Source organism: Squalius cephalus, assembly GCF_949319135.1.
Source record: "Squalius cephalus genome assembly, chromosome: 2".
NCBI classification, from domain to species: Eukaryota; Metazoa; Chordata; class Actinopteri; order Cypriniformes; family Leuciscidae; genus Squalius; species Squalius cephalus.
Window position 1 is genome coordinate 50006275 of NC_137123.1, and position 27658 is coordinate 50033932.

Genomic DNA, 27658 nt, shown 5'->3' on the forward strand with positions numbered 1-27658 from the left:
ATCTCTTCTCTTCTCTGATGACGTGTTTACTGGCGTGAAGGCAGGACGTCATGTGTCACTCACATGAGATCACAGCAATAGCAAACCACAACTATCCAATAAATTCCCGATGGACAAAATTAAGTCCATAAATTTTTTCTTGTTCAAGAAGCCGTCACTCAGATATATGTTACAATACGGAAAGAAAATGCATAATAAAAAAAAGAAAGAAAAAGAAATTTGGAAAGAAAAGACAAGTCACAAAGTCACAACTTCCGTTTTTACTGCCGACTTTACTACGTTTTACTGCCGACTTTATAGCAAATAATAAATAGCAAATAAAATGTACACTAAATTACTTAATAAATTACTTTAAGCCAAAGAAATTACTTTCATGTCATGGCGGATAACTGATAAATGGCAAATGTTAACATTCTATGCTATTTTTGTCTAAATAAGTTACAAATAAAACACTAAAAACTAAAAGCAATCATTTTAAATGCTACACACGAATGTAGATATCACAACATTATAATGTAAAGTATATTCAGTTTGAAACTGGGTAAGTTTACATTTAACTAGAAGTTTTAATTCTTAGTTTATTACATAATTTACAAGATTTATTATATTAATATTAATCTTAAAATATAATCAATGTAAAAGTAGAGAAAATGAGCATGCACCATTAAATATCCACTATCAACTGACAACAATAAATAAAAATATATATGTCTAAGATAGGCCGATAACTGGTAGGATACAGTGATAATGCTTTGGTCAATTCAAGAATGCATTAAGGATGTTCTGACTTTATAAATGTGTGCATACCTGAGCGAGCAATGCCACTGTCTCCATCCTCACTGTGTCCTCTGCTAGGCATGTCCACTGGATTACTGTGGGCTGGAAAAAGAGAGTCATTACACATTCCCTCACATTCAGCTGCATTCTGAAGAATGTAAAGTGTGTCCGCATTGCTTCACATTGTGGGTGATTTGGTGGAGGTTTTGGGTTCCCAAGCACTTTTCAAGAGAGCATGCAGGTTAGTATCCCCTACACACACACACACACTCACACAACACCTGCAAAAGTGTGGACCCATCTGAAAGCGTGAAGATAAAGCCCGTAACCTAGAAACCTTGCAGTCTCATTTGTAACAATGCTGCTGACCCACAGTAACTCTGTTCACACTTGGTATTTACATCAATTTCAGTGATCCAATCACAAGTGTACAGCTGTAAATACAGATGTAAACAGGGTGAAAAATATTTGTGATCCGATCACAAACCACATTGTGGTAATATGAGATGCATATTAGTATCAGGTGTAAATAGCATTCTGTCTCCGCTGTTGTGATCGTATCACCCAAGTATGTTAATACCAGGTGTGACACAGGGCCAAAGGCAGAGGAAGTGAATTATGTGAGGGGCCTTAAATCAATCAAAGGCTAAATAGTCAGAAAAGACACACAGCAGAAAATGAAACATAGCTAAAGTGTTTGTGAATGTGAGATCAACACATGCTCACGCTGATTCAGCATTCCACACAAACCTGCAAAGAAAGATGCGCTCCGAGCCAGGCAGAGCATAGGAGCGCTAGGTACACGGCAAACTCCTAAAAAGAGTGGTATATGGCCATGTTGAGAAACGCTATGTTTAGGTGAAAATCAGAGGAAGATTTAAGAAAATAAACAGATGAAAGTGCTGTTCCGAAACCATGAGCTGCCATGCTGCATATATATTAGAAACCAAACTGCTCAAAACTCTAAGCATAAAAAAACACAACACCGATAAATATTGGGTAAAAATAATCCTTCTTAACTACATTTAACTATTTTCAATCATTCTTTTTCAGAGTTGAATAAAATCAAATTTAATGATCAGCATTTCTCTCTCATCTGTCATCCTGGTTGTTGTTTTTTTCATTGAGCTTGCTGCAGTGTATTCTGGGACTGTTCTTGTGAAAGGTACATGGAATGCTGCCTTAAAACTCGGGAAACAGCATAAATAAGAACAGCTTTTGTGATAGGAGCGAACTTATAAATTGCTGCCTATGTAGGCACTCGGTAGCTCACTAGGTTTTGGAACAGAGTGTGACAAAATAACGAATAAAGAAGAAGTGCTTGTACTTATCTTACCTATGCTGCTGGTGTGAAAAGTTTGGCTCATTGACTCAAAACTGTCTTGCAGCCTTTAAAAAAATAGAGACAATGAGTGATTGAGAGCAGAGTCATGTAGCAGCGGATTACAGGTGAGAGGAAAGTGACGTACGTATTTGTACTTCCAGAGGTGCTGCTGCCAAACCGGGTAGAAAAAACCTTACTGACCATCAGCTGCGGTGGAGACCTGTCACATACACAATAGAGTTATCGCATACACACCGCCTGATTCCTGTGAAATATATTACATTTACATTAAATACTCACCGAATGTGATGAATTTTAAGAGTTGAACCCTTATAGCTCATGGAAACTGAGCCAAACATCATCTCTCCAAGCATATTCACGTCTGAAGCTGGTCTGTCATACTGAACATACATAAGTCAAATGTGACAAAGTATTCTATGTAGCCATAAACACACATTTTATGATTAGAATTTATAAAAGATTTTTGACTAATGGATTTCCATCATACTAACTAAATGCCTGAGCATAAATGTTTTTTTGCACAAACCTGATATGTAGGAGGCTTGTCTTTCTCATTTGCTTGACCTCCGATATGGCAAGCACCACTCCGATTGGGGGGAGTTTTGTTTTCATCAGCAGTCTGTAAGATGTACGAAACAATCGGCCACATCACACTGTGCCTCTCAATCTTTAAGGTCATCACAGAATCAAGGGGATATTTGCTACAATGACTACTAATGAGCACTACTGTTCAAAAGTTTAGGGTCACTACTTTTTTTCTTTTTAGAGATTAAAACTTTTTGTTCAGCAAGGATGCATTAAATTGATTAAAAGTGACAGTAAAAGTAAACAGTAAAACATTGTTGCTAAACATTCCATTTATAAATCTTATCACCAGGAAATAAAACTTTCTATTCCTCAAAGAATAGAGTATTGAAAAATCACACTTTATTGGGGATGTAGGCTATACTATATAGGCTACACAGGCAAGCAGATAGACTCAGAATATTAGACTCATGCTAAGCGTTTCCCAGTGAAATACTGGCATAAAAGTTGGCTTGAGATTCGCAAATTTAGGGACCGTCTCTAAAGTTGCATACGACATTGGTATACACGTTTCTAACTTCAACAGCATTTTTAAGCGAATGACTTGCAGTCATAAAACCAACTGTAAAGTATTCATGTAGGTGTCAGGTATGATGCGCACCTTGATTTTTTTAAAGGTCCCGTTATATGCCCCCTTTCACAAGATGTAAAATAAGTCTCTGATGTCCCCAGAGTGTGTATGTGAAGTTTGAGCTCAAAATACCCAACAGATCATTTTTTACAGCATGTTTAAATTGACATTTTTTGGGGCTCAGAAAAACGAGCTGTTTCAGTGTGTGCCCTTTAAATGCAAATGAGCTACTGCTGGACGACACAGGGGGCGGAGCTTCATGAGCTCGCGCTCAGTCTGTCAGGAAAAATTCATCTCACGGAATGATGATAATATCAGAAACTCTCAGTAACGGCGTTCATTTCGAGTCGGACAATAATGCCTACAGAGTCAGAGTGCTGTATAGAGATGAAACAGATATGGTTTAGTAGTTTAATTACGGTTATTATAACGTATTTGTCATCTGCTTGTAGGCTATGTATCCATTATTTATTAATAGCCTACAAGTCTGCTGTCTGAATGATGATCAAACATGTACTGATGAGTTTAATAAAGTTTATTGTACATCACACAAAAGATGAAGCGTCAGTTTTACTTCAGAAAATCACCGTAAGAGCTGAGTAAACACAGTAGGCTAAGTTATAAGAAGTGCGCAAGTAGCCAGTAGAGTTGAGGGAGCATTTCTGTGGGCGGAGGTTAGTCAAGAAACGGTTCTAGTGACATCATTAAAGAAGGAAGTAGAGGGGTGTAGTCCAATCGAGCCGTTTTTTGTAGTCAACTTCTGTTAAATAAAATATCTCGCTTGGCATTGAACTTTGAGCTTTATAATTTTACAGATATTATTTATGCTCTAACAGCAACATTACACACTAACTAAAGTTTGAAACATGGGATCACGCAGAACGGGACCTTTAAATGTAATAAAATAAACTGTCAAATCATGTGTAAAAATTGCCATTTTTTCCACTACCTAATTTTGTTTTGGAGGTCTCCATGCATCAAAGAAAAAAAAAACGCTTTCATTTTCTCATAATATACATTGCACGTTGTAGAAGTTGTTCGCGGGCAGCCAATGAAGACAGGCTGGTATTATGCATATGTGTTACCCAGTGACATGTAGCCATAACGAAGTGAGATTTGAATTACTGACGACTCGTTTAGGCGATTCAGAGTTGATTCTTTCTTTTGAGAGACGATAATTTACTATGCACTTTTGGCTTCACAACTTTGCAGCTATTTTACATTACATTGTTTACACAGACACAGACACTACACTACACATTGTATGAAAGGTCATATTTCGAAAAAGCAAAATAGGGGCTCTTTAACTTCAAGCAAGTCATACGTTAGTAACAGTCGCATGCCGTCTATTCTTTGCTACATGCGTCGACCTAAAACTTTGACTTTTTGCAACTTTTTGAAGTAACCTATTAAAATCATTCAGATATCGCAAGCCATTGCTATCGTGCAGCCCTATCCACCAGTTATGAAACAAGTGAAGTCTTTTATGAGTGAGTCATTGAATCATTCATTCAAACCGATTACATTTTTTTAATTTAAATTAATGATATATTTTTTTAATAGACTGCAGCAATTAACATTTTGTCAGAACCTCTTGTAAATTACATGTTATATTGTTTAGTTGTCTACTCAAAATCTTGGGAGAAACGTGATCTCTATATAAAAAGAAAAAAAAGAAAATCGTGATTCTCCATTTATCCAGAATTGTGCAGCTCTACTAGAAAATTTAGCCTATTTCTCACAGAAATTATGTTGTATTAATAATAATAGTAATAAAAAACAAGGAAATCAATGATATGGAAATCTGCCAGCGCAATATTCCACCATGAGACACAATTCTATAGCAATACACTCGCACACACACTGTTATTCTGTCTCTCTCTCCTTGTGACAAAAGCTGAAGAGCTGAATAAACAGACCAATCATGTGACAACTTACTGACAATAAATCACACTCTGTTCAGAGAGAGTCAGAGACATTCAATAACAACTGTCCAGATGCATGAGTATAGATGTGTTGACATGAAAAATACAGCTTTGATTTAAGACTATGTACAAGCAATAGGAAATTTCAACTCAATATTACAACAGTGAAAATAAAGTATGCATATTGTGATGAAAAATCAGTTTACACATCAGTTTAAACTTTTGCAGTAAATAATTAAGGTCTACTTAAGGGTTTTTCCTTTTTTGCTAAAAATCTTTTTTTATCTTTTCTGACAAATTTTCTTTGCATGTGAATTAAGAATCTTTTCCTTCCTTAATAGCCTCTTTGCAAATTACATTGTAACACTATTCTAAATCAATCTGTGCAGAAAAGTGCTGCACAAACTGTTAAGGTCAGAGTAAGACTGATGTGTTTAGGGACAGTGTTTTACTTTCATGTATTGAGTATAATACTTTTTTTTTTTTACCTTTTGCTTTCTTTATTGTTGGTTTTTTCCCCTCTTACCCTGAGTGTATCATAAAATTATAAAATAAATCATTAAGAAAAACTTCAGCCGTACTTTCCTAAAGATGGGATCCTTCAGAAGGACATGCAGAGCGGCAGGTGCTACACAGTCAAGAATAATCCCAAGTTTCCCACATTTTATTCTTATGGTATGGTTCTTTTTTTATTTTATTTTACAAACACTGAATAGACACTGACATTTTTATTTATTGAAAAGTAACAATAACAGTTACAGTATGGTTGCATAGTACTTTTTTTTACTTTTAAAGATAATGAAAAGCCTGAATTCTCATGACATGACACCCTTAAAACATCCTTGATGTGAAAAGTGTATAATTTACACCCCAAAAAAATTAAACCAAAATTTTTTCATTTAAAATCAAAAGTCAGTAAACAGCCATACTAATCCAAGATCCAACCCATACGCTCACTCTCATAAGCAATACTTTGACCCAGTTAGCCAAGCAGTCACACCTGTCATGAGATCCAAGCAAGCTGGATTACAGAGCATGTGACTCCTCCCAAAACAGTGCTCATAGACACCCCCCACACATACACACACCACATTAGCAACTTACCGGCTCGGATGCGTCCAGTTTATGTATTGCTTTGGAGTCAAAGAGAACCTGCCGCCCTCTTCTCTCACAGTCTTGATACACTATTAACCTGATCTGAGCTAGATCAAACTCTGCAGATGCCCAACTAAAAAATAGAGAGAAACAGAAGTAATTGTGGTCAAAACATTCAAAAACAGAAAATACAGTAAAATTATGAAAAATTATATTATATTTTTATTGTAATATATATTAAAATGCTGTGATGCAATGCTGAATTTTTAACATCATTACTCCAGTCTTCAGTGTCACATGATCCTTCAGAAATCATTCTAATAATCTGATTTGGTGCTCATGAAACATTTCTTCTTATTATCAATGTTGAAAACATTGTTTTTCTGCCTAATATGTTTGTGCAAACAGTGATATTTTTTTGGATTCTTTGATTAATAGAAAGTTCAACAGCATTTATTTGAAATTGTTTTTTGTAACAATATTAAAGTTTTTTTACCATCACTTTTAATCAATTTAATGCATCCCTTATAAAGCAAAGTATTCATTTCTTTTTAAAAACATTGCACTGACCCAAAACTTTTAAATTGTAGTGTACATTTAGTTTTTGTCCTCACACAAAGCTATCGTATGGCTTCACAACACTTGGAATATACCAAATCAGTCATTTGGTCTACTTGTATAGTGCTATATAGATCCCTGTACACTGACTGAATCATTTCCTGAATTCACATAGGAAAAGAGAAGCGTGAACATTCTTCAAAATCTCTCCTTTTGTGTTGTTTTGGAAGTAAATAATTACAACTTTCATTTTTGGGTGAACTATTCCTTTCATTTAAACCATAAAACTGCAAGAACTTTCAATAAAGCATTTAATTGCACCATACCTAAACGAGCAAAAATACATTTCCTTTACACAAATACAAACATCCTACCTGCTTTCCATCCTGGTGTATGATAAGTGATCAGACACTCATTTCCAGCCTCTAAGCACTACATATACATCCAAAATAGATATGAATAACAACCACAAGAAGCCCGAAACTGGCCAAGAGAGCAGCTGAAGGAACAGAAAGTGGACCATTCACACAGTTGCATGTTTCTTCTATTAAACATCAAAAGATCACCACAGTCTAACAAAGGAAAACACAGGCACACCGTCTCCATCTCCGCTTGTCCGGGCTCTGAGTGCACAAGTCACACGAAACCCCCCCCCCCCCCCCCCCCCCCCACACACACACACACACGCACACGCACACACACGCATGGTGTCGGCAGCGCCCCTTCTCTCTGGCTGCGTAGATGATGCAGTGATGATGTTTGTTATATCAGTGTCCATGTGTGTGTTGGCAATCACTATATGTCTGTTTGCGTTGAGCTTACGGACTTTGTATATGGACTGCTTAGTGTTAATGTGAGTGTGTATGTGTGTGTTAGAAGATACGTTGCTCAGTCCTTTCTAACCCAGCTGCTGAACAATACACTGCTATGCACAGGCCCCCTTTATCCCTCACACACACTTACACACACGGAGGGCACAGGCTCTCTTTATCCTCTCCTACTAAGACTTTGCCTGAGTGTGTGTGCCAGTATATAAGAGAGAGACAGAAGGAAGGAGGGAGAGAAAAACACTTGCTTGGGGTGGTACTGCCACTACACATTCACACAAACACACACACAGACCCAAGAAGTTATATTAGCAACACTCCTCATAGATATACAATAGTTTTCATACTAAGATAATACCATATACTAAACCTAACTCTCACAGAAACCTGTTTACATTATTAGATTTAAAGCAAAAATTATTTATGAAATATTAAAATGTCGTGACAAGTCTGTTTCGACAAGTTTCAATTTGCTTGTGAGGACAATTTCAACCATTTGGCCTTCACAAGTGTAGCTAAACCCATACACACACAAACATCTAACTCTACTGACAGTGATTCACTTTCAAAAAGCAAAAAAAGAATAATAAATTAGCCTTGACGCATCCTTTTTGGGATTTTCCTGATACTTCAGATCACATGATCAGCAACCGCTAGCTGTGTCACATGATCACTGCAAGTACACACAAACACACACTGAGATCTCACTGATTGACAACTAGAACCATTTCAGATTGGCTGACTGAAATCTGCTACGTGTAGAAAGCTGAACTGGAACATTCATTCACAAATTCTATAAATCCACGATCCCTCAGCCTCATGCACTCAAAGCAAAGGTCACACATCAAGCAGCTTCAGCAGCAGTGAAGAAGGCAGTAAGAGATACCAGTCCGCTAATACACGGATTTACACTAAAATGTACATAGTTTATACAAATATATACAATAAACATTTCGGCCATGTTTCACACGTCAACATTACTGCTTCAAGATCAAGCATAAAAGAAGGATTAATACAGCACATAAGCTGCATGTATCTCAAGTGGCATATATACCACAAAAAGATCCTGTTTAATGCTGCACAGAGGCAATGCAAGATATTACAGTTCAAAAAGATGTTCATCAAGTTAATGTTTTATCATGTGAAATATGAATTTAGATATAACTACAAATTACAATATATAAACATGAAAATGGATATGAAAAAAAAATAAGCATGAGGAAAATCTAAATATTTAATCTATATTATTCATACATGTTTAAATAAAAAATATGTATACATTAGAATGCAAATAATTTAAATATATGCTAATATGTATGTACTATGTTTAATGTTGCTCTGATGCTGCATTTAAGACAGAAGCAAAGCAGCATCATAACAGACTCTGATATTAGGGGTTGAGGTGGGTCAAAGATGCATATTTTACATGTTGTGTGTTGGTTTATTTTTAACACAGAAGTTGAGAAGCCATAGAGTCTGCTTAAAACAGCCTTAACTCGGCTCTGTAACAATGCCTTAAGAATACATGTTTCACACATGCAGATGCAAGCACATACTGGCCAGCTATCGACCAAAGTTAAAAATCAAAAAGATTTGGATCAGATTCCTTTCATTAGCAAACAAAGATGTTACGATATTTGTATAGTGGCCGAAAAAGCACACACACACACACACACACACACACACACACACACACACACACTTGGTGTACCTGTTCCGTGAAGCATCCTCTGGAATGAACAACCCCCTTGCGGTGGTTTTCTTGAGACTCTTAATCTTCATCTTCAAAGGTATTCCACTCGATTCACTACAGAGAGAGTGTGTGTGTGTGCATACAGGCATGCGTACACTCATCCAGTTCTCCTAAAAAAATTAGTTCTTACTTTGTCTTGAAGCAAGTTCTCCAAATCAAACGGCATTTATGAAATTAAAAGAAGATGAATTTGAATAATGGGAAGATTCAGATGGAGAGACAAAGAAAGGAGAGATATATTTTGGGTGGCATGTGTTCAGAGACTAAGGGGTTTCTACCCATATCTATCTGATGACAAACTGAATACAGCTCTAACGTCACATGACTGTCATACACACACTCACACACCCTCTCACAAAGCATGTGATCCAAACAGTCATAGGACACTCTCACTGGCCAAAGTTGCAAACCTCAGCAAACAAACTAACATGTACCCTTTTCTTACACTAAGAATACATGTTGCAACACATATTCGGTCAGTCATATGCTTCACCCCCACACAAAGAGTGAACATTTTCAAAAAGTAAGGGTTCACTATGGAATTTTTCCACAAAAAAAGAAGAAGATCATAAGTAGCCTATTAAATACAGTTTTTTTGTTTGTTTGTTTGTTTTTTACATGGAGGCAGACATTTTGAAATCACATGACCAGCCGAATAATACTTTATCCAATATTAGAGCGTTATGGAGATACTTTCACTCGCAGAATAAACTGACTGACTGCAAACAGTGCATTTCTACAATGGCACCCGTTATTAAAAACTTTTGCACTATGCTGCATCAACGCCACTAGGTGAACTGTTGTATTTATTAACGATTCAAAACAAAATGATTGAAATGAAGCTGAAATAAAAAAGTATAAATCTTAGATGAAAAACATATAGCAACTAACTGAAATAAGCTATATAAAAATAATTTAAAGCTAAATTTAAATATAAAAAAGCCTAACTTATAAGAATGTCAAAAGACAATATGAACAAAAACATTAAACTAAAAATTAAAGGTGGTCTATAATGTGTAATATTTTTGTTCAAAATTTAAATAATGAGTAAATACATCATCATTCCTTCATCATTTCTTTTTTTCTTTTCTTGCCCTGATTCATATGGTAAGCCTATTATAAGTGTTTGTATTTTAGACCTGTCGGGATGGAATTATATTTATATTTCTAATGAAAAAACTGAAAAAAAAAAAATTTAATTTAAGAGCACATTTCTCAGCTCACTGCTTTGTGTTAACAAAATGTTACTCTGCGAAAACTATTTATTTCCCTGTCAAATGATATCCGTATTTTGGTTAATCCAGTGATTCTTACCTAAATCAATTTCGCAAATAGGCAAATCTTGAGCAGTGGCTGTGGAAGTAAATGAAAGGTGATTACATTAGTGGGAGATTCCTTCACAGTTCTTTTCTTTTGTTTTAGACCTTCAAAATTAATACATTTTTAAATTAATAAATTAATTAAATTAATAAATACAAAGAAATGTAAAAAAAAAAAAAAAAAAAAAAATATTAAATACATTTTTGTTTGCTGCCAAAAAAAGCTAATGTTTTTGTTTCATCTGACCATAGAACATTTGAAAAGTAACTGACACTACTGGAACTTCAAATGGGAAAGGTTCTATGGTCAGATAAATAAAGGTTAATAAAGGCCTTCTGAAGCAAAGCGATGCGTTTGTGTGAGAAAAATATCCATATTTAAAACTTTAAAAAGCAATTCACTGCCATTATAAAGCTTGGAAGAGCCAGGACATTCTTTAATATAAGTTCGATTGTATTTGTCTGAAAGAAGAATGTCATATACACCTAGGATGACTTGAGAGTGAGTAAATCATTGGCTAATTTTCATTTTTGGGTGAACTATCCCTTTAAGTTAATTTGATTAAAGATTACAAGGTGTGATTTGTGTCAGTAGAAACCCAGTAGTATTTTCGAATGATTGTGCTTCCCTCCCTCATGTCCCCCTGAGACGAGAGATTTCTGTATTGTGTGTCTGGAAAAAAAACTCGAAAAAATCGTCATTTTGCGTCATCGGAGGCTTTTTTGGCCAGAGGCTAGAGACTACACCCAGTAGTAGGAGCTAGTTCTGCATGTTTTCAATCTCACGATAAAACAGCGTATTTTCAGTTTCGAGTAAACTAATAGCCTAGATGTATCATTATGACCGCCGCTAGCGTAGCTAGCGAAAGCGGTCATATAGGGATTGTCAAAGGTTTTTTTTTGTTTTTTTCCCGTCATCTACTGAATTTTTCGTCAACGATACCAGGGACACCGAAACACCGGGGAATATAGGGATTGTCAAAGGTTTTTTTTTGTTTTTTCCCGTCATCTACTGAATTTTTCGTCAACGATACCAGGGACACCGAAACACCGGGGAACATGAAATTTGGTGGGCATGTAAGCCCCACTAGACTTTTACGGAAAAATTTAGTTTGGTCCCCGGGGGCCACTCCACCCCCCCCCGCGCTGCCCCCCCCCCCCCCCCAAACCCAAAAAATTCAGTTTTTCCTAAATAACTACCTGAACCGTGGCACAGAGGATGAAGACATTTTTATGGTATGTTGGTCTTAAGGGCCCACATCAACCTAGCCCATAATCACTTATTTGTGATTTGCGCCCCTTCCCATAAAAAATGAAAATGCAATATTATTCTGCTTTAATCGCCCCTATCTTCAGTTGAGATGTTCAGAACTGCACCATATTTCATGTGTATGATTAACTTGACATCCTCTGGGGGTATGCTAAGTTTCGTAGAATTTCATACATGGGGGGGTATAAAATAAATTCATTTATGTGCACATTTAGTGACTGTACACTCTTTGGCCTGTAGATGGTGGTGTTGGGTTGCTGGTTTAGGTTGATACTGTCACTAAGGTTGCCAACTGTCCCGAATTAGGCGGGACGTCCCGTATTTTGGGCCTAATTTATTTGTCCCGTGCGTGACCTCCCGTGTCCCGTTTTTTGACAAGCTGATAAACCACTGACTGATACAACAGCAACAGCAGCAGTGCTGACCACGACACTTGAGAATGATCACCGACACCTGTCATCATCCAATCACAGCTTTTTTAAATCACCGTTTTAAGACAAATCATTGTTTGATTTGCGAACATATCCTCTGCCGTCTGGTCGCTTCCGCTTCAAGCCGGACTCGTCTCGCGCTAACGGTAATTTCCTTTCACTGTCCACGTTTTGATTTCGGCTAATCAATTTTGGCGAATGCAAACAACGTGATTATTGTTCATGAGTCTAACATCCAGCCACGCAAGAAAACATGTAATCTACCTGAGGGAATAATATGCTCAAAAAACATTTCTGATTATTATTAATGTTTTAAAGCTTTTAGAAAGTACATAGAAAGATTTTGTAACATTATCTTAACTGTCACTTTTGATTAATGTAATGCATCCTTGCTGAATAAAAGTAGACAATTACTTTCTTTATTTTTTTTCCCCAAAAATAATCTTACTAACCCCAAACTTTTGAACTGTAAGCCTAGTGTATAATGTTAAAAAAGCTTTCTATTTTAGATAAATGCTGTTATTTTGAACTATGGTTTGTTTGTAATGTGACTTTTTTTCATGTATGACATTAAAATTATTTTTAGAATTAAATACATAAATAGGTTAAGCAATACAAATGTGTTTATGTCTGATAACCTTTTAAACACAAACTTAACTGCAGACACTGAAATGACGTAAACTGTGTGATACAGTACAAATATTTTGAGTGTCCCTCATTTTCCTATAAATAACCACGATTGTCCCGCATTTTCCTTTTCTGAAGTTGGCAACCCTAACTGTCACACACACACATGCAGGAATACAAACAAACGCAAGCATGCACACACACTGACATCCACACGCACAGACACACACCCATACACACACATACAAATCCACATGCACAGACACACACACACAAACACACACGCGCACACACATGTACGCACGCATACATACACGCACAGACACACACATACACAAACACACACACATACACACACACACACACACACACACACACACACACAGACAGACATGCACATACTACTACTTTTTTTTAGGTATATACATAAACACGCAATACAGCCAAATTGCTCCACGTCATTTATTTTTGTGGAAAGCCAGTGCAGGCCTGAGCGGCGGTCATATTTTGTACCGCCATGCGGTACATCTAGTTTCTTCTGATACTGCCCTCTGTAACCGGTAGGCGTGGCTTTGGAGTGGCCTGGTAGGGCAGCGAAGCAAGTGCATTCTGGGAGTTGTTGTCTTTTAAATCCATATAAGCCAAAAATACATTTTCTGGCTTTTCTCAGTCTAGAAGGCACCGATTTCTAAAATAATTTCACATTTCTACTACATAAATGACCCAATTTAAATACACATTAATCTTTTCAGCAGTGAAATATCCCTTTAAGTCGTTTATAATAAATACTACAATATTACATTAAAAAAAATATTTAGATTTCATGCCATGGTGATTTTAACCTTTTTCTAAAATGCGTAAATTTAACATTTTTAAGATTTTTCATCATCCCCATGTGTCACTGGACTACTTATTTTTTTCTAGAACTTATATAATAACCCTTTGATATAGACGTATTTTCCCTCTAATATCAGTTTAGCAGACACCCAGAAATATGACAGATTTACCAGCATGCTTTTTTACTTTCTACCCAATAAAACCTCTTTAATTGACAACAAGTATATTGAATTATGTAATATATAATGAAAAGTGCAAAAGGAATATAAAATAGTCATTTGAATCAAAAGCAAAAGACGACCATACATTTGTAAAATTATACAAATAAACATTTCAACTTTCTACCCATAAAAACCGCTGTCCACCCACTCTGACTAGAATAAAGGAACCAACATAAAAGACAAAGCAGAAGCCACAAACGTACGTGTCACAACTAGCAAGAATTGTGCAAGCAAATGCTCCGGACGAGTTACATAACGTGGACTCGGGATCAGCTGACAAGGACGCGCTACGCAGAACTCGTGTGTGACAGCACCGTTAACACACAGATCAACACTACGGCCTGGAAGGGGTGGCACAATTATGGTGACCAAAAACTCGTACATATTTGCACAAACCTCTACTCTTTATTGCAGAAGAAACAGCTGTCTGCCGCAGAGAGGTCAGCTGACAGTGAGCGTCATATAAAGCGCTCAGACTGGCACGCGCTGCATGCACAAAGCGCGTGCAGGTGCGAGGAGCTCGTGACTGTATATCCATAGAGATAGCTGTGTGTGTAGTAGGCTATATTTGCGTGCTAATGGTCTTACCATTGTTCCGCTCCCCTCGAGCAGTCCCGGGCGCTGCCGTTACCGACGGCTCTCTTGCTGAAGAGCTTCTGCAGCAGCGTCGGCATGCTCGCGCTCTATTTTTCACAAACACAACACACTCTGGGATTCCCGTTTCCACATCATGGAGTCATGTGACATATGCATCAGCTCAGCTGAGACACCAAGAACAGAAGACAAAAACCCACGCGCGCTCTCTGCTGAGTGGACACGGATTCACAGGCGGCACGTGCAGAACGTGCTTAACGTGCCTAAAGTGTTTTCCTCTTTCTTACTTTCTTTTTGGTCATTTGCACATAAGTTTCTTATTCCCATTAAAATATAGCATTCAGTTTAAATTAAATGGATGATATAAATCGAGAATATGGTAGCAATAGACAACATATTAAATACATAATATTGTTCTCTCAAAAAAAAAGTATGGAATTATAACCTCTTTAACGAGAAAAAAACTAATGAAATTAATTTAAAATAATAAAGAAAAATGACGAAATAAGAGAAAGGTGAAATAGAAAAAAAAAATAGCAAATTATAAAGTTTAAGTGTTTTTTTTATTTTATTATTGACAACGGGCATATACAATTAATATAAAATAGTCATTTGAATAAAAAGCAAAAGACGGCCATGCAGTTGGAAAATTATACAAACAACATTTTGATATTTTTTCAACAGAGTTCCACCAAATTAATTTCACAAGTGTGTAAGAAATAAGTAGCAAAAAAAAAAAAAAAACTAATACAACATTGACCATTTTCATTATGTGAATAAAGATTCCTGATATATGAAATAATGTTAGCGGAACTCGTGACAAATGTATGTAATACACGGAACAAAAATACTGTCGAACCGTTTCAGTGGTCCGTCCCTTAAACCTCCCCCCATACGTCACACGTGTGATAAACATTCATACATCAGTTAATATGGTAAGTTTCTAGTTAAACCATTTGTTTAAATAAGAACTACTTTTTAGAATTGTGTTTTTAACAATTAGTATTCTCATTTCAGCCGAAGGCAGTAAAAGGTAAGGGACAGGTGGAGAAGAAGGCTATTCACCCATATAGCAGAAAAGCTGCATATCTGGCAAGAGCTGCCATCAAACAAGAGAGGAAAGAAAAGTACGTGTATTTCATTTAAAGGGGAATTGAAAAATAGTTTGTATTGCTACGGTACATTTTTATACTGTTACACTTGTAAATGTAATATTTGTTTAACCACTTCTAGGTCAAAGGGTGAGAAGGCACAGCGTCTAAATTTGATTGGTAAGTAGTTGCGCTGCCTTTGTGTAAGCAAGGGATTTGAAAGCTTGATTTGTGAAAGGACATTGACAAATTGTCAGTATACCGCTCCATACTCCGTTCTAAGAACGTTTTGCTAACGTTCCCATTAAGCTATGTCTAGGAGCTTTCAAAACGTCCAGTTAGTTTTTTTTATTATTATTGGTCATGTGAACGTCAGAGAAAACGTAGCCTAATTTTGCAACCATTGTATAGCCGTTACTTTTACATTTTCCATGAATGATGTATAAATAACGTTTTGTGCTAACGTTCAGAGAACGTCATTAAAGACCAGATAATTTTGAACGGACGTTCTATTAACGTTATTGGAGAAGAACGTTTGTTCATAACCTCGAGAGAACCTTGTCAGAACGTAAGCCAAAGTTTTGATGTCTTCACTCATTTTCTACAGGTGAAAAACTTTTGTGGTTCCAAAGCCAACTGGACCCTGACAAGTTAGAATACACCAAACATGATGCTTGTGAAATAATTGAGAGGTACAACTACTCCCAAGCAAACATACTGTTATAACTTGTAACGTTCATAAACAGCACTGTCCTCGGTTTAGACATGTTAGCTGTACAGTGAGAATAATCTTGGTTTAAATAAGATATCCTCCTCCTCAGGTACCTTCACCGGTTTGATGGAGAGCTGGAGCAGATTGAGTTAGCGAACAGTATTAAAGGACGACAGGGTCGTCAGCATGGATCTAGAGAAGCTATCATCAATCAAACAGTAGAGCGAGAGAGAGCTCAGTATGAAGGCATTGGCTTTGGTGAGTTTTCTACATTCTCCTGAACTTTTGTTAAGGTCTCTTTTATCAATGTTTCTTGCCTTACAGTACTTTTATGAGAGCAGTGTTAAAACAGCTTGAATAAAATGGTTTCTTGCATTAGTTGGACACTATTTCTCAAAAACAAGTTTAAAATATTTAGTATAAAATTGACAAAAAATCATACTAATAATGCTTGTCTAAGGTCAGTACTTAAGAGCAAAAATGTGCGTTCTCAAGCCATGCATAAAAAATACTTTTATTTGTTGATTCAAAGTCAACCCTTTGTTTTTAAAGGGGTGGTATAATGCCCTTTTCACAAGATGTAAAATATGTCTTTGATGTCCCCAGAGTGTGTATGTGAAGTTTTAGCTCAAAATACCCCACAGATATTTTTATATAGCATGTTAAAGTTGTCACTTTTTTAGGGTGAGCAAAAACGCACCGTTTTTGTGTTTGTTCCTTTAAATGCAAATGAGCTGGTGCTCCCAGCACAGAGGGCGGAGCTACAAGAGCTTGCACTCACACAGACACACACTGAAAATTTCAAAAACTTTTAGCCTTTTGTGTTCAAACAGTGTCAAAAAGATGGAGAGACTCAAGAAGAAGTGACATGTAGACAACAGCAACATTACACACTAACTAAAGTTATAAAAGTGAAATCATATTAACTCAAGCCAGTAAACGCATCATCATAGAAGAGATGAGAAGAAATGTACTGCAAGAGTGAGGCTGTTATTTTGATTAAAGATTACGAGGGAACATGAAAAAAAAAAAGATCTGCATTGATAAATTATAACAACTTTTATTGCCATCCTGTATTGCATCTTGTGCTTGTAACGTAAAAAAAAAAAACTTTATTAACCTTTGGCAACAACATGCTCTAGTCCAGTGGTTCTCAACTCCAGTGATCGGGACCCGTTGCTCTGCACATTTTGTATGTCTCTCTTATCTGACACACTCAGTTCAGTGCATGGAGTCTCTCTTAACAAGCTGATGATCTGATTCAGGTGTGTTAAATAAGGGAGACATACAAAATGTGCAGAGCAGCGGGTCCCGAGGACTGGAGTTGAGAACCACTGCTCTAGTCTAGTGGTTTAAAAATCATCTGTCTTTTGTTTTTCATCTGTTTTTCCCTTTTACAGAAATCCCTGACATTATCAATTCTAAGCATCTGAAAATATTCAGGTAATTATTACTTAAAACATTATTTTTGTTAAACACTTTTATAGCAATTTCTGGCACAAAGCTATCTATGTAAATTCCCATCCACTCTGTAACCATGTCAAATTCGTCTAACATTAAGCCGCATTTGTTTAACAGAGAGTGGAGCGGTGACCTCAAGAAACTTCCTAACATCAAGATGAGAAAGGTTTCAGCCAAACGCTCTGACAGCACATCGTCTGCAGTTTCACAAGAGAAACACATGGAGGAAGAGAATGAGGAAGATGCATACTCTGTACTGTGAAGTCCTGCAGCTCTACTACAGTACAGATTACTGTAGAGTAATGGACAACTTGCTGTATGCAAGGACAGAAAGAGCAAGACCTTGCGTTTTGTGCTGCTAGTGCTTTTTACTAGTAGCCATAGTGTGTTGGGTCTCTTGCAAAAAGGAAGGCCTGGAAGGGAGTTACTCAAGTAACACAATACTGTTAATACATAAATAAACAGACTTTGAAACAGTTTGATACATTCACTGGTTTATTGCACTGACAGATTTTTGCATGTTTCTTTTATAATGTGCATTTGAGTTGTGAACAATGAACTGAACACTGTAATCTCACTTGATCCTGACATGCCCCTGGGGGTGTTTTATATATATATTTTTTATTTTAATATATCAAGATCATCACTGCAGAAAATCACAAAATACAAAAATGTAAAATTTGTTGAATTCTTTCTCAGCTAAACATGATTACCTCCAAACCTGCATATTAACAAATCTTTCTCGCAAATAAATGTCCGCTATTCTCCTCCATACACTTCAAAACATATCCCCCCAAAAGCTGCATAAGTTTTTAAAAAGAACAAAGTTGACAAAAAAAAAAACCTATATAGATCCAGTGGCTCAGTAAATGATGCATTGAGGAAAACAAATCCTAGTTTCCATAAGTAACCATTCATTTCTCATAGATTGAACTATTTATAGACTTTTTTTGGCAAGTCAGATAAAGCAAGAATGAGTAACACTTTATTTTCAGTGTCTTTGTTACATGTACTTACTATAGTAATAACAGTCAATTTATTAATAATTACATGCAACTAACCCTGAACCAAATCATACTCTTAAGCCTAAGCCTATAATCAAAAATGTATCTTAATTTCACCCATAGAATAGAATTGAAAGGAAACTGTTAGGTAAATGAATGGACGGTCCCTCCCTTGCCAACTGTAAACAAACTATAAACAAAATAAATATATCTAGAAAAAATAATACACATTTATGTCACAGAATCGGTCAACAATTTGCAACCGGTCTTTACACAGTAAATTAAGTAAATGTGATAACATGATAAAAGAATACAAGCTATTTATCAATGCATGTCTGTTCCCTAGTTTGTAACACATCTTTGGTTCATTTAGGTTCTTGAATTTAACTCTATTCCTTTGTAAGGTGACTCCCTGATCCAAGAACTCAACAGCTGGAGGAAAGACAACTGAGGTGAGAGCCAAAGTTAAAGAGGATTGGTTTAAGACAGGTTCCTTGACTTGAATAATCACTGCTGTAACTGCCATGTTCACCTCTGGTTCTCGGTCACATTTAGAGGTCACAGAGTTCTCGCTAATCTACGGCGCAGGAGAAAACACTTCAGATCAAGGTACGAATATAAGAATTCCTTCATTATTTTGATTGAATCTAACCAGTAATCGTATATGTAGGTTATAGGACAGGGCTTTTTATTCAACTTGGAACACATTTCTCAATACTTAAGTCACTTTTTCAAAAGTCTTCACACAGTACAGCACAACAGCATCTATGTGGGCTAAACGTTGGATTGTTTATCATTGCTTGCAGAAAGCCTTTTAAACGGTAGATACCTGTCATTCTTGTATTTTACAAAAGAAAGCATATTTTTTAGGTTGTTTTATGAGTGACTTTTGAAGAGTGCCTTGATTGAGACGTGTATAAAGTGCTTTGGTACTTTTAGTGCAGTTTGAACGTGAAATGAATTGCTGTGCCAAGCTGAAAGTTGCTTAGGAGAACTGTGAAGAGTTTTGAAAAAGAGACCAAAGTATTGAGAAATGTGTCCTAGCAACTGTAAAAAAAGCAATGACATATGCCTGCGGACTCGCAAAAAACATGAGGGTTGTTCAAGCTTGAATGGCTCAGATGGTAGGGAAAACACTTATTATACAATTTAATTATGGATTGGGGGTATGATTATATGTGATAATGTTTTTACACCTTGTCATAACAAATGACATCTTTGCACACAATTAATGTTTTAATTTCATATACATCTATGAAATCTTATATAATGTTATCCACCTACAGGGAAAATAAAAAGTGCTTTTGTTATTTTATGTAAATCACATCACTTTGGTCAAATACACCTAGAGGAGCCCTTTACTAGACTTTTCTGAGGTTTCAGGGCACCAAGCATCCATGATCAAACAGGAGTCACCTCCGCATCTCCGGTGTTAGTTTGTGTCTGAGGTACGGGAACCTCCACTGCCCCGTGCGTGCCGTTGCTCTGGGTGACCGGGGGCGGCCTGTTCTCTCCGTTGCGGACGGTTTCGGGGCAGTTCTGTACAAAGATGATCCTGTTGAAAGCCTTTAGCTTCCTCCAGAGCTGCAGATAGACTTTGCACTGAATGTACATGAAGATGAGTCCTCCAACAAAGCCAACCGCCACCACGATGAGCTTAGTCCAGAACGGCCACTCCAGCACCCCTACGGCATTGAGAGGGGACAAACGCACCAACGCTGTGTGTGCAATGAGAGTATGAGCATGGCATTACAGCACTATATCACTATATTACCATCCAGCTACTCTAAAGTAGAATCACATCCCACACTGTTACACTGGGATTGCCACTGACACATTCAAGCATTACAGCACTATATCATTGCATTAACAGGGACACTAAGTCATTTAGGGCTTTATGATTCCTTGGCTCTTAGGCTACGTTCAGACCGTCAGTCCAAATCCGATTTCTGTGCATATCTGATTGAAATCCGAAATGCAAATGCGAGTTTTTACAAATCCGTTTAGAGCTACATTCAATTCAAATTTCAATTTCAATTCAATTCGCATTTCTGGAAACCCGTTTCAGTCTGAATGCTCTGATCGGATTTCGAGTGGTTTATGTGACTTTCTTACACCACGTAAAATGTAAATGTCAGACGTTGTTAAAGAAAAATGATGAAAGTTTCTGCAGAAACAAGGTTGTGTTGTTGCAAAGTGCCGGACGAGCAGAAAATGACAATATAACGGAGACGTGTTCAGAGACCGGCGGAGACGACAGCATGGAATAAAGCCACGCATACCAGCCTCCTACGGCTGTGCCGCTGCCTCAGAAGACGCAGTAGTCGGCTACACATTGTCATGTTGTAAATAAGACAACATCTGTATTGAAAACCCCTCCATGTTGCGGTTGTTGTTGTTTTTGGAGGATACCTACCAAAGCAACATCACTGCCATTGAAACCAATGCAGATATTTCGGAAAACGAAAGAGCGGCATCGGCACACAAATCAGATCTGCGATACACAATGAGGACGTCAATTATTTTAGATCAGATTACAATCGGATACACAAATAATCGGATTTGGACTGACAGTGTAAATGTAGCCTTAGTCGTCCCAGTTGTTTTGACCTTTAAACAGAAACTTTGGCCCAGATTAATTCATTTTTTTGTTTATATATCACTGCTGCTTCACATTCAATAGATGTTCAGTTTTTTTATGTTATGCATTTCTAAAGTTCTTTTTTTTTATGCATAATTTACATTTAATCCAAATGACATTTCAGCCATTTTGGTGCTCTAGAAAGGCGATATGCAAATTACATATTATTATAGTAGTAATATTCCATGGTTATTTTAGTATTATTTAAATACTATTATAGTATTTATTCATATTTTCAATTAGCTTTTATTTTTTATCTTCAGTTTTCATTATAGTTTTAGTTTAAGTTAGAGATGCACGATATATCCGCCACCATATCGGTATCGGCCGATATATGTTCATTTTAGAAGAAAATTTTGCCAATATATTAAAGCCGATAAATAATGGATTATTTCCTTCAGCTGAGACACTTAAGATGTGCACTGTTCGCTATGATGGTTTTGAATTGCTTAAGATATGATGAAAAAAGGAAAATACAGTGCAACATGTGCAGCGCAAGTCTGTCATATAGGCTACAATAAATTATAATGAGAACATTATAATAGTGTGCTTGGGACATGGCTTTTAAATGGTGAGACTTTTGTTATTGTAATCAGGCTCTCAAAAAATTATATAAAAACTTGGAATTACATTTATCGGTTAATATATCGGTTATTGGCTTTCAAATATAAAGAATTATCGGTATCGGCCAAAATGTTCATATCGGCGCATCCCTAGTTTAAGTAAATATTTATATAGCTTTAGTTTTAGTAAGTTTTGTACTTCAACAGCTTTCAGTTAGTTGCCAAGGCAAAGTTTTTTTTGTGTTGTTAGTTTATTTTATTTTACTAAAGTTTTTCAACTTCAATTACCGAAAACACGTTTAACAATATTTGTTCCCCATTTCATGAGAGTTTACATAATGTTGAGCCTATTTTGTCAAAAATACTGATCATTCGTAAGATAAAAAATGGCTTTAAAATAATTCAAATAAGCTTAATCAAAGTTACTTTACAACACTGCATTTCACCACTATATAATCACTAATAACTAGATGCTGATTGTTCAATACAACATTCCAGCTGTACTAAGCTAAATTACATTGTGACCTGAATAACACTGCATTTCACCTCATGTCCTCAGGCAAACATTTATACCTCTGCATAAAAATATTAACTATTGTGTATTTCATATTTTCATTAAAAAAAATTCTGTCACCAAGACAAATTCCTCGTATGTGTAAACATACATGGCAATAAAGCTCATTCTGATTCTTATTGTGTAAGTTGTGCGTGTGACAGTGTCTACCATTGTTCTTGCCTTGTCGGATCTCTTCAGCCGTGCGGTCAATCAGAACGTAGAGTGACCAGATGACACACACCACAGCCGCCAGGTGAAAGACCACAGAGCAGAAGATCTTCCGTCGCTCACTCTTAGTCATCTGTAGCTTCTCCCACTAAAGAAGAGACAGAGAACGAAGAAGCTTCACTTCAATTAATGTTATTCTTCTTTCCTTCCGTAAAAATTTTTTTGGCCACAATGTGGCAGCACTAGGATATGTGTGTGTTTTGACCTTCACACTATTTCCACATTCAGACAAATCTGCACAATAACCCTTGAGTTTATTTTGTTAGCAGTGTTTGCTGCTAAGGCAAGCATCACTATTATTACTGCTTATACTAAGGGATTTTTTTTTAAATAAACCCCCTAACCTTTAAACGTTGGTGTGTAACTCGCTCATCATTTGTGCTATAGGCATAAATGAGCTAGTTTTCTTTTTTAAATTATTGCTTTTTGTTCCATAAATATGCTTAATGATGAAAGTCACTGAAAGAGATTGTACTGCCATACACACCCAAATGACACACTATATACTATGTACATATGCACTATACACTCAACCGTGTAGTGTATGAATTTTGTACGATTTTGACAATAAACATCGGAGTCTGATAGCACATGTTGCTATGGAAACACAGCACAGTATGGTGTGATGATCAAGCTTGGGAAGCAGGCACGAAAGTGTAAATTATATGTGCTTTTCGATTATATTTGTTCAAAATACAATGATATTTTGTAGTTCTGATATGTCCACTGGAAAAGATTTTTAACATTTTTCAAGCCAAAGACCATTTGGTGCGGGACATAGGACTATTACATATTGCGTTAAGTTTGCATTTTAAGCCTGGCCTATAATAACATGCTTATGTTAGCATATTAATTTATTTATATATTATGATGCTTACATGATACACCATTAAAATGATCATTAATGATGTACTGAATACTGATATATCACAGTCTGGCCATCTGGGATTTCGGTATGGAAATAAATGTTAGGATCATGATTTTTCTGTAGTATTATATCACAACTTGAATGTATATAAGCACCGTTCTTTGTTTTCTTTTGGCATCTGAATGAGAGTTTGGACCTAGAAACGATGACACACGACATCAGACTTAATGAGCGGATTTCTTGTACATCTGAATTTTGCGTAGTATACACTACCATTATACTATACTGTATAGTATGTTCACCAAGGCTGCATTTATTTGATCAAAAATACAGTAAAACAGTAATATTATGAAACTGTTTTCTATTGGAAAATATTTTAAAATCTATTTTCAGCATCATTACTCAGACTTCATTGTCAAAAGATCCTTCATAAGTTATTCTGATATGCTGATTTGATGCTCAAGAAACATTTCTTATTATCATCAATGTTGAATATTATGGATTTTTTTAGGATTATTTGATAGACAAAAAGTTAAAAGAAAACATAACATAACACTGTATTTTTGTTTAATGCATACTATTTCTTTTGCAACTGGAAGCCAGGCTTCTCTATTTTGATGATCGGATAATCTCTCAAAGGGGAGGGACATTACAACCAAGGCAATAATTGAAATTCAAAGGCAGTCACACAGCTTATTGAAATAAGCTAATCTTGTTTCTTGTATATTGTAATTTGTAAAATATATGTATATGTAAAATATAAAAAATTCTGAACAATTAATTTCACTGTTTAGTAGTATATATATTCTCCACTCTTTAAAAACACCACATGTGTTCAATAAAATAGGGTCTGAGCTGTTCATAGACTTGCATATGTGTGTGTTACCTTGCGCAAAGGTTTGAGGTGTGTCTCCATGATGAAGTCATATTTGCACAGCTCACAGCAGCGTGTATCGGAGCTCTTGATCCACTGGTGCAGGCAGGTCTGGTGCACAAAACGCAAACTTCCTGTACAGTGGCAGGGGGTGATGAGTGGACACTCTTCATCACCTTCACAGTGACAGATCCTGCACAAGCAAAAACAGATCAACCTCTTGCTCCTTCAACCTCTCTCTTTCATTTCAATCTTTCAATTTAGAAATATTTGACTGGCATGATTGTGTTTACATATTGCCAAAGCATTATACACAGAACAAGTAATGGCAAGAAAAAGAAATATATACAACAAAATAAAAAATAAGAATGGTATTAAAATAAAGTGCTAAGTAAGGAATGGAAATAAGATAAAACTCCCAGATATGATCATCCTCATGTGAGGCACCTAAAATTTAAAATGGATCCATTTTTTTATAAACACTCAGTAAAAAACATTATATTATTAATCTAAAATTTGTTTCTATTAGGTAACATTATTTTTTTTTTTTTTCTTCTCAATAAAGTAATTTACTGTTAAATTATTTGTTTATTTATTTCATTTCAATCTATTTTTATTTATATTAATCAAAATTTGTATTAATTTTATCTAATTAATTTATTTACAGTTTTTCCTCTGGACTTTTCCCTGTCACTCCCTTGAAAACCCCTGCTGTAACATATGTACATGGATGGCCTTTGATTGTATTGATCAAGGCAGTAGTTTTCTGAGAGTGTGCAGCTTTCTCTTCCTCTTTCTCACCTGCACACCTCTTGTTCATCATCAGTGGATGCTTGTGGCGTGGCGCCATTTTGATTGGTGGGATTAGTGCATTTACAGGGGGATGGGACAGACATATTTGGATCTCCTGAATCTCGCTCCTCATATGTCTTTGTAATAAGCTCCTTCTCCTCCTCACTTCCACTCCTACTAGTACCATGCTCACTCCCTTTCCTGTGATTGGCTGCCTGGCTTTGGCCCCCACGCTCCTCCCTTTTTGACAACAACTTTTTGTGGACGCTGGTGTCGGGATCCTTGCACAGAGGCGGCTGGTTCTCTTTCTGTCCCTCGTCAGAGTTGACAGACATGAGCTCGATGTCGCCCCGTTCCTCACGAGGATGCGTTTGCGTGTGTCGGCTGCTACTGCGTCTCCGTCTCGCTTTCTCGCGGCTCCAAGAACGAGCTTCTCTACAGCGTTGCTCGTCTTCTGAGGATGAGCCAGAGTGTGTGTGCACTTGCTTATGCGATCGGGAATGTCTCGTCTGGCCCACGCACTCCTTGGCACACCCAATAGACCCGGTGGTCTCCCGTCGCCGTCGAATACGACGCTTGGCTTGCCGCTTCGTGGTGGGGGCGGGATCGGAGGCCGGGTTAAGGGGCATGACGGGTGTAGTCTGATCTGAACCATCTACATCAAGTTTAGTGTAACCACTTGAGCTGCACAACACACACAAACACACACATATAAAAACAAAAGGGATGAAGAAGACACAACAGAGCATGAAATGATTTACGAGTGAAAAACATAATGGACAAATAAAAGTGAATTTCTTTTGAACTGTGGATTTTTTTTTCCCTCTCATTGGCTTCATTTCTCCTTGCAATTCACTCTTCAATAATTGTTGTTAATACAGAACCCCAGAAAAAAATGTGGCATTCAAAATACAATGTAATTTCTTTAACATACCTTGACAGGTATGCATTCATACATACAAAGTCTGAGACTACAAGACTACAATGTTTTTCTATTTTGCATTCTTAATGTAATTTAATCCAAAATGTTTTATAAACTATATTATTCTATCTTGTATTCTTAATTTGTGACCCTGGACCACAAAACCAGTCACATGGGTCAATTTTTTTTAAATTGAGATGTATGTATCATCTGAAAGCTGGATAAATAAGCTTTCCATTGATGTATGGTTTGTTAGGATAGGACAATATTTGGCGGAGATAAAACTATTTGAAAATCTGGAATCTGAGGGTGCAAAAAAATCGAAACATTGAGGGAAACGCCTTTAAAGCTGTCCATTTATGTTCGCGATTGTGCTGTATTCATTCACAAAAATAAATGTTATATATATTTACGGTAGGAAATTTACTAAATATCTTCATGGACCATGATCTTTAGTTAATATCCTAATGATTTTTGGCATAAAAGAAAAATCGATAATTTTGACTCAAACAATGTATTGTTGGCTATTGCCACAAATATACCAGTGCTACTTATGACTGGTTTTGTGATCCAGGGTCACATTTAATTAATTCAAAACTGTTTTATAAATTATAATATTCTATTATGCATTCGTAATTTAATTTAATACAAAATGTTTTATAAATATTCTATTTTTTGTTCAATTTAATTAATTTATAAGTAATGAAATTATAATCTTTTATTACAAATTATATTGTCGACAGAAAACATTTGCTTACAACTTACAAATTTAATTAGTGACCAAGAAGTAGTGCAGAATGCTAAATATTTCTATTGATTGTTCAAAATCCTCTATCTGCCTGCTTATTTTACAGTTTTTATAGAAAAAAAAATCAATTGCAAACTTGTGGTCTCAGACCTTTTGGACTACACTGCATTTACATCCAAAGACACTGACATTCATTATGACTTATTTCATAAAATCACATGATGTGCAAACATGTAGATGAACAAAGCACCAATCATAAACATCCCACGGCAACGGTCTATGACCACACACACCTGCATATGTCTTGGGAGGAGGCTGTAACCGATGTCTGAGAGACGCTGTTCAGAGCGGCTCCTTGGGTGGAACTGCTGGCCTGAAATAGTGCAATAATAATATACACTTATACAATATACACTGTCATTGGGGTTGCTTTGAATAATGATGCTGTGGGTGTGTGTGATAC

General features: G+C 36.3%; 3 protein-coding genes across 18 annotated transcripts in view; 1 reads left to right on the forward strand and 2 right to left on the reverse strand.

The window, feature by feature from the left end:
• The window catches only part of fnip2 (folliculin interacting protein 2), a 29989-nt gene extending 15154 nt beyond the window's left edge, over window positions 1-14835 (reverse strand). Inside the window, exons 1-8 of one of the 5 annotated variants that reach the window (XM_079847671.1) lie at window positions 14730-14835; window positions 6308-6431; window positions 2649-2741; window positions 2402-2502; window positions 2247-2321; window positions 2114-2166; window positions 1528-1590; window positions 808-879 (exon numbers count right to left, since the gene is read on the reverse strand). In XM_079847671.1, the coding sequence (XP_079703797.1) occupies window positions 808-879; window positions 1528-1590; window positions 2114-2166; window positions 2247-2321; window positions 2402-2502; window positions 2649-2741; window positions 6308-6431; window positions 14730-14815 (667 nt within the window). In that variant the 5' untranslated portion in view covers window positions 14816-14835. Of the gene's footprint in view, window positions 1-807; window positions 880-1527; window positions 1591-2113; window positions 2167-2246; window positions 2322-2401; window positions 2503-2648; window positions 2742-6307; window positions 6432-7230; window positions 8858-9394; window positions 10194-14729 lie in introns of those variants that run through there. The other 4 variants (XM_079847670.1, XM_079847674.1, XM_079847673.1 and 1 more) reach the window with 4 other exon arrangements.
• Window positions 14836-14871: 36 nt separating this feature from the next.
• Window positions 14872-18476, forward strand: tma16 (translation machinery associated 16 homolog; the record flags this gene model as incomplete). 2 transcript variants are annotated; one of them, XM_079847813.1, is made up of 7 exons in its annotated part: window positions 14872-15003; window positions 15753-15862; window positions 15969-16006; window positions 16434-16518; window positions 16648-16796; window positions 17939-17981; window positions 18117-18476. In XM_079847813.1, 7 exons carry the CDS (start codon window positions 14872-14874, stop codon window positions 18259-18261), a joined length of 702 nt encoding a protein of 233 aa, XP_079703939.1. In that variant the 3' UTR covers window positions 18262-18476. The 2 variants fall into 2 exon arrangements, with proteins under 2 accessions (XP_079703939.1, XP_079703940.1); XM_079847814.1 differs by lacking the exon at window positions 14872-15003 and adding an exon at window positions 15342-15670.
• A 1-nt stretch (window position 18477) lies between these two features.
• marchf1 (membrane-associated ring finger (C3HC4) 1) overlaps window positions 18478-27658 on the reverse strand; it is a 29276-nt gene continuing 20095 nt past the window's right edge. For 4 of the 11 annotated variants that reach the window (XM_079847721.1, XM_079847720.1, XM_079847723.1 and 1 more), the window contains 5 exons: window positions 27489-27568; window positions 25535-26209; window positions 24746-24926; window positions 22944-23079; window positions 18478-20721 (listed from right to left, as the gene is read on the reverse strand). In XM_079847721.1, the coding sequence (XP_079703847.1) occupies window positions 20405-20721; window positions 22944-23079; window positions 24746-24926; window positions 25535-26209; window positions 27489-27568 (1389 nt within the window). In that variant the 3' untranslated portion in view covers window positions 18478-20404. Of the gene's footprint in view, window positions 20722-22931; window positions 23080-24745; window positions 24927-25534; window positions 26210-27488; window positions 27569-27658 lie in introns of all 11 variants that reach the window. The other 7 variants (XM_079847724.1, XM_079847717.1, XM_079847725.1 and 4 more) reach the window with 2 other exon arrangements.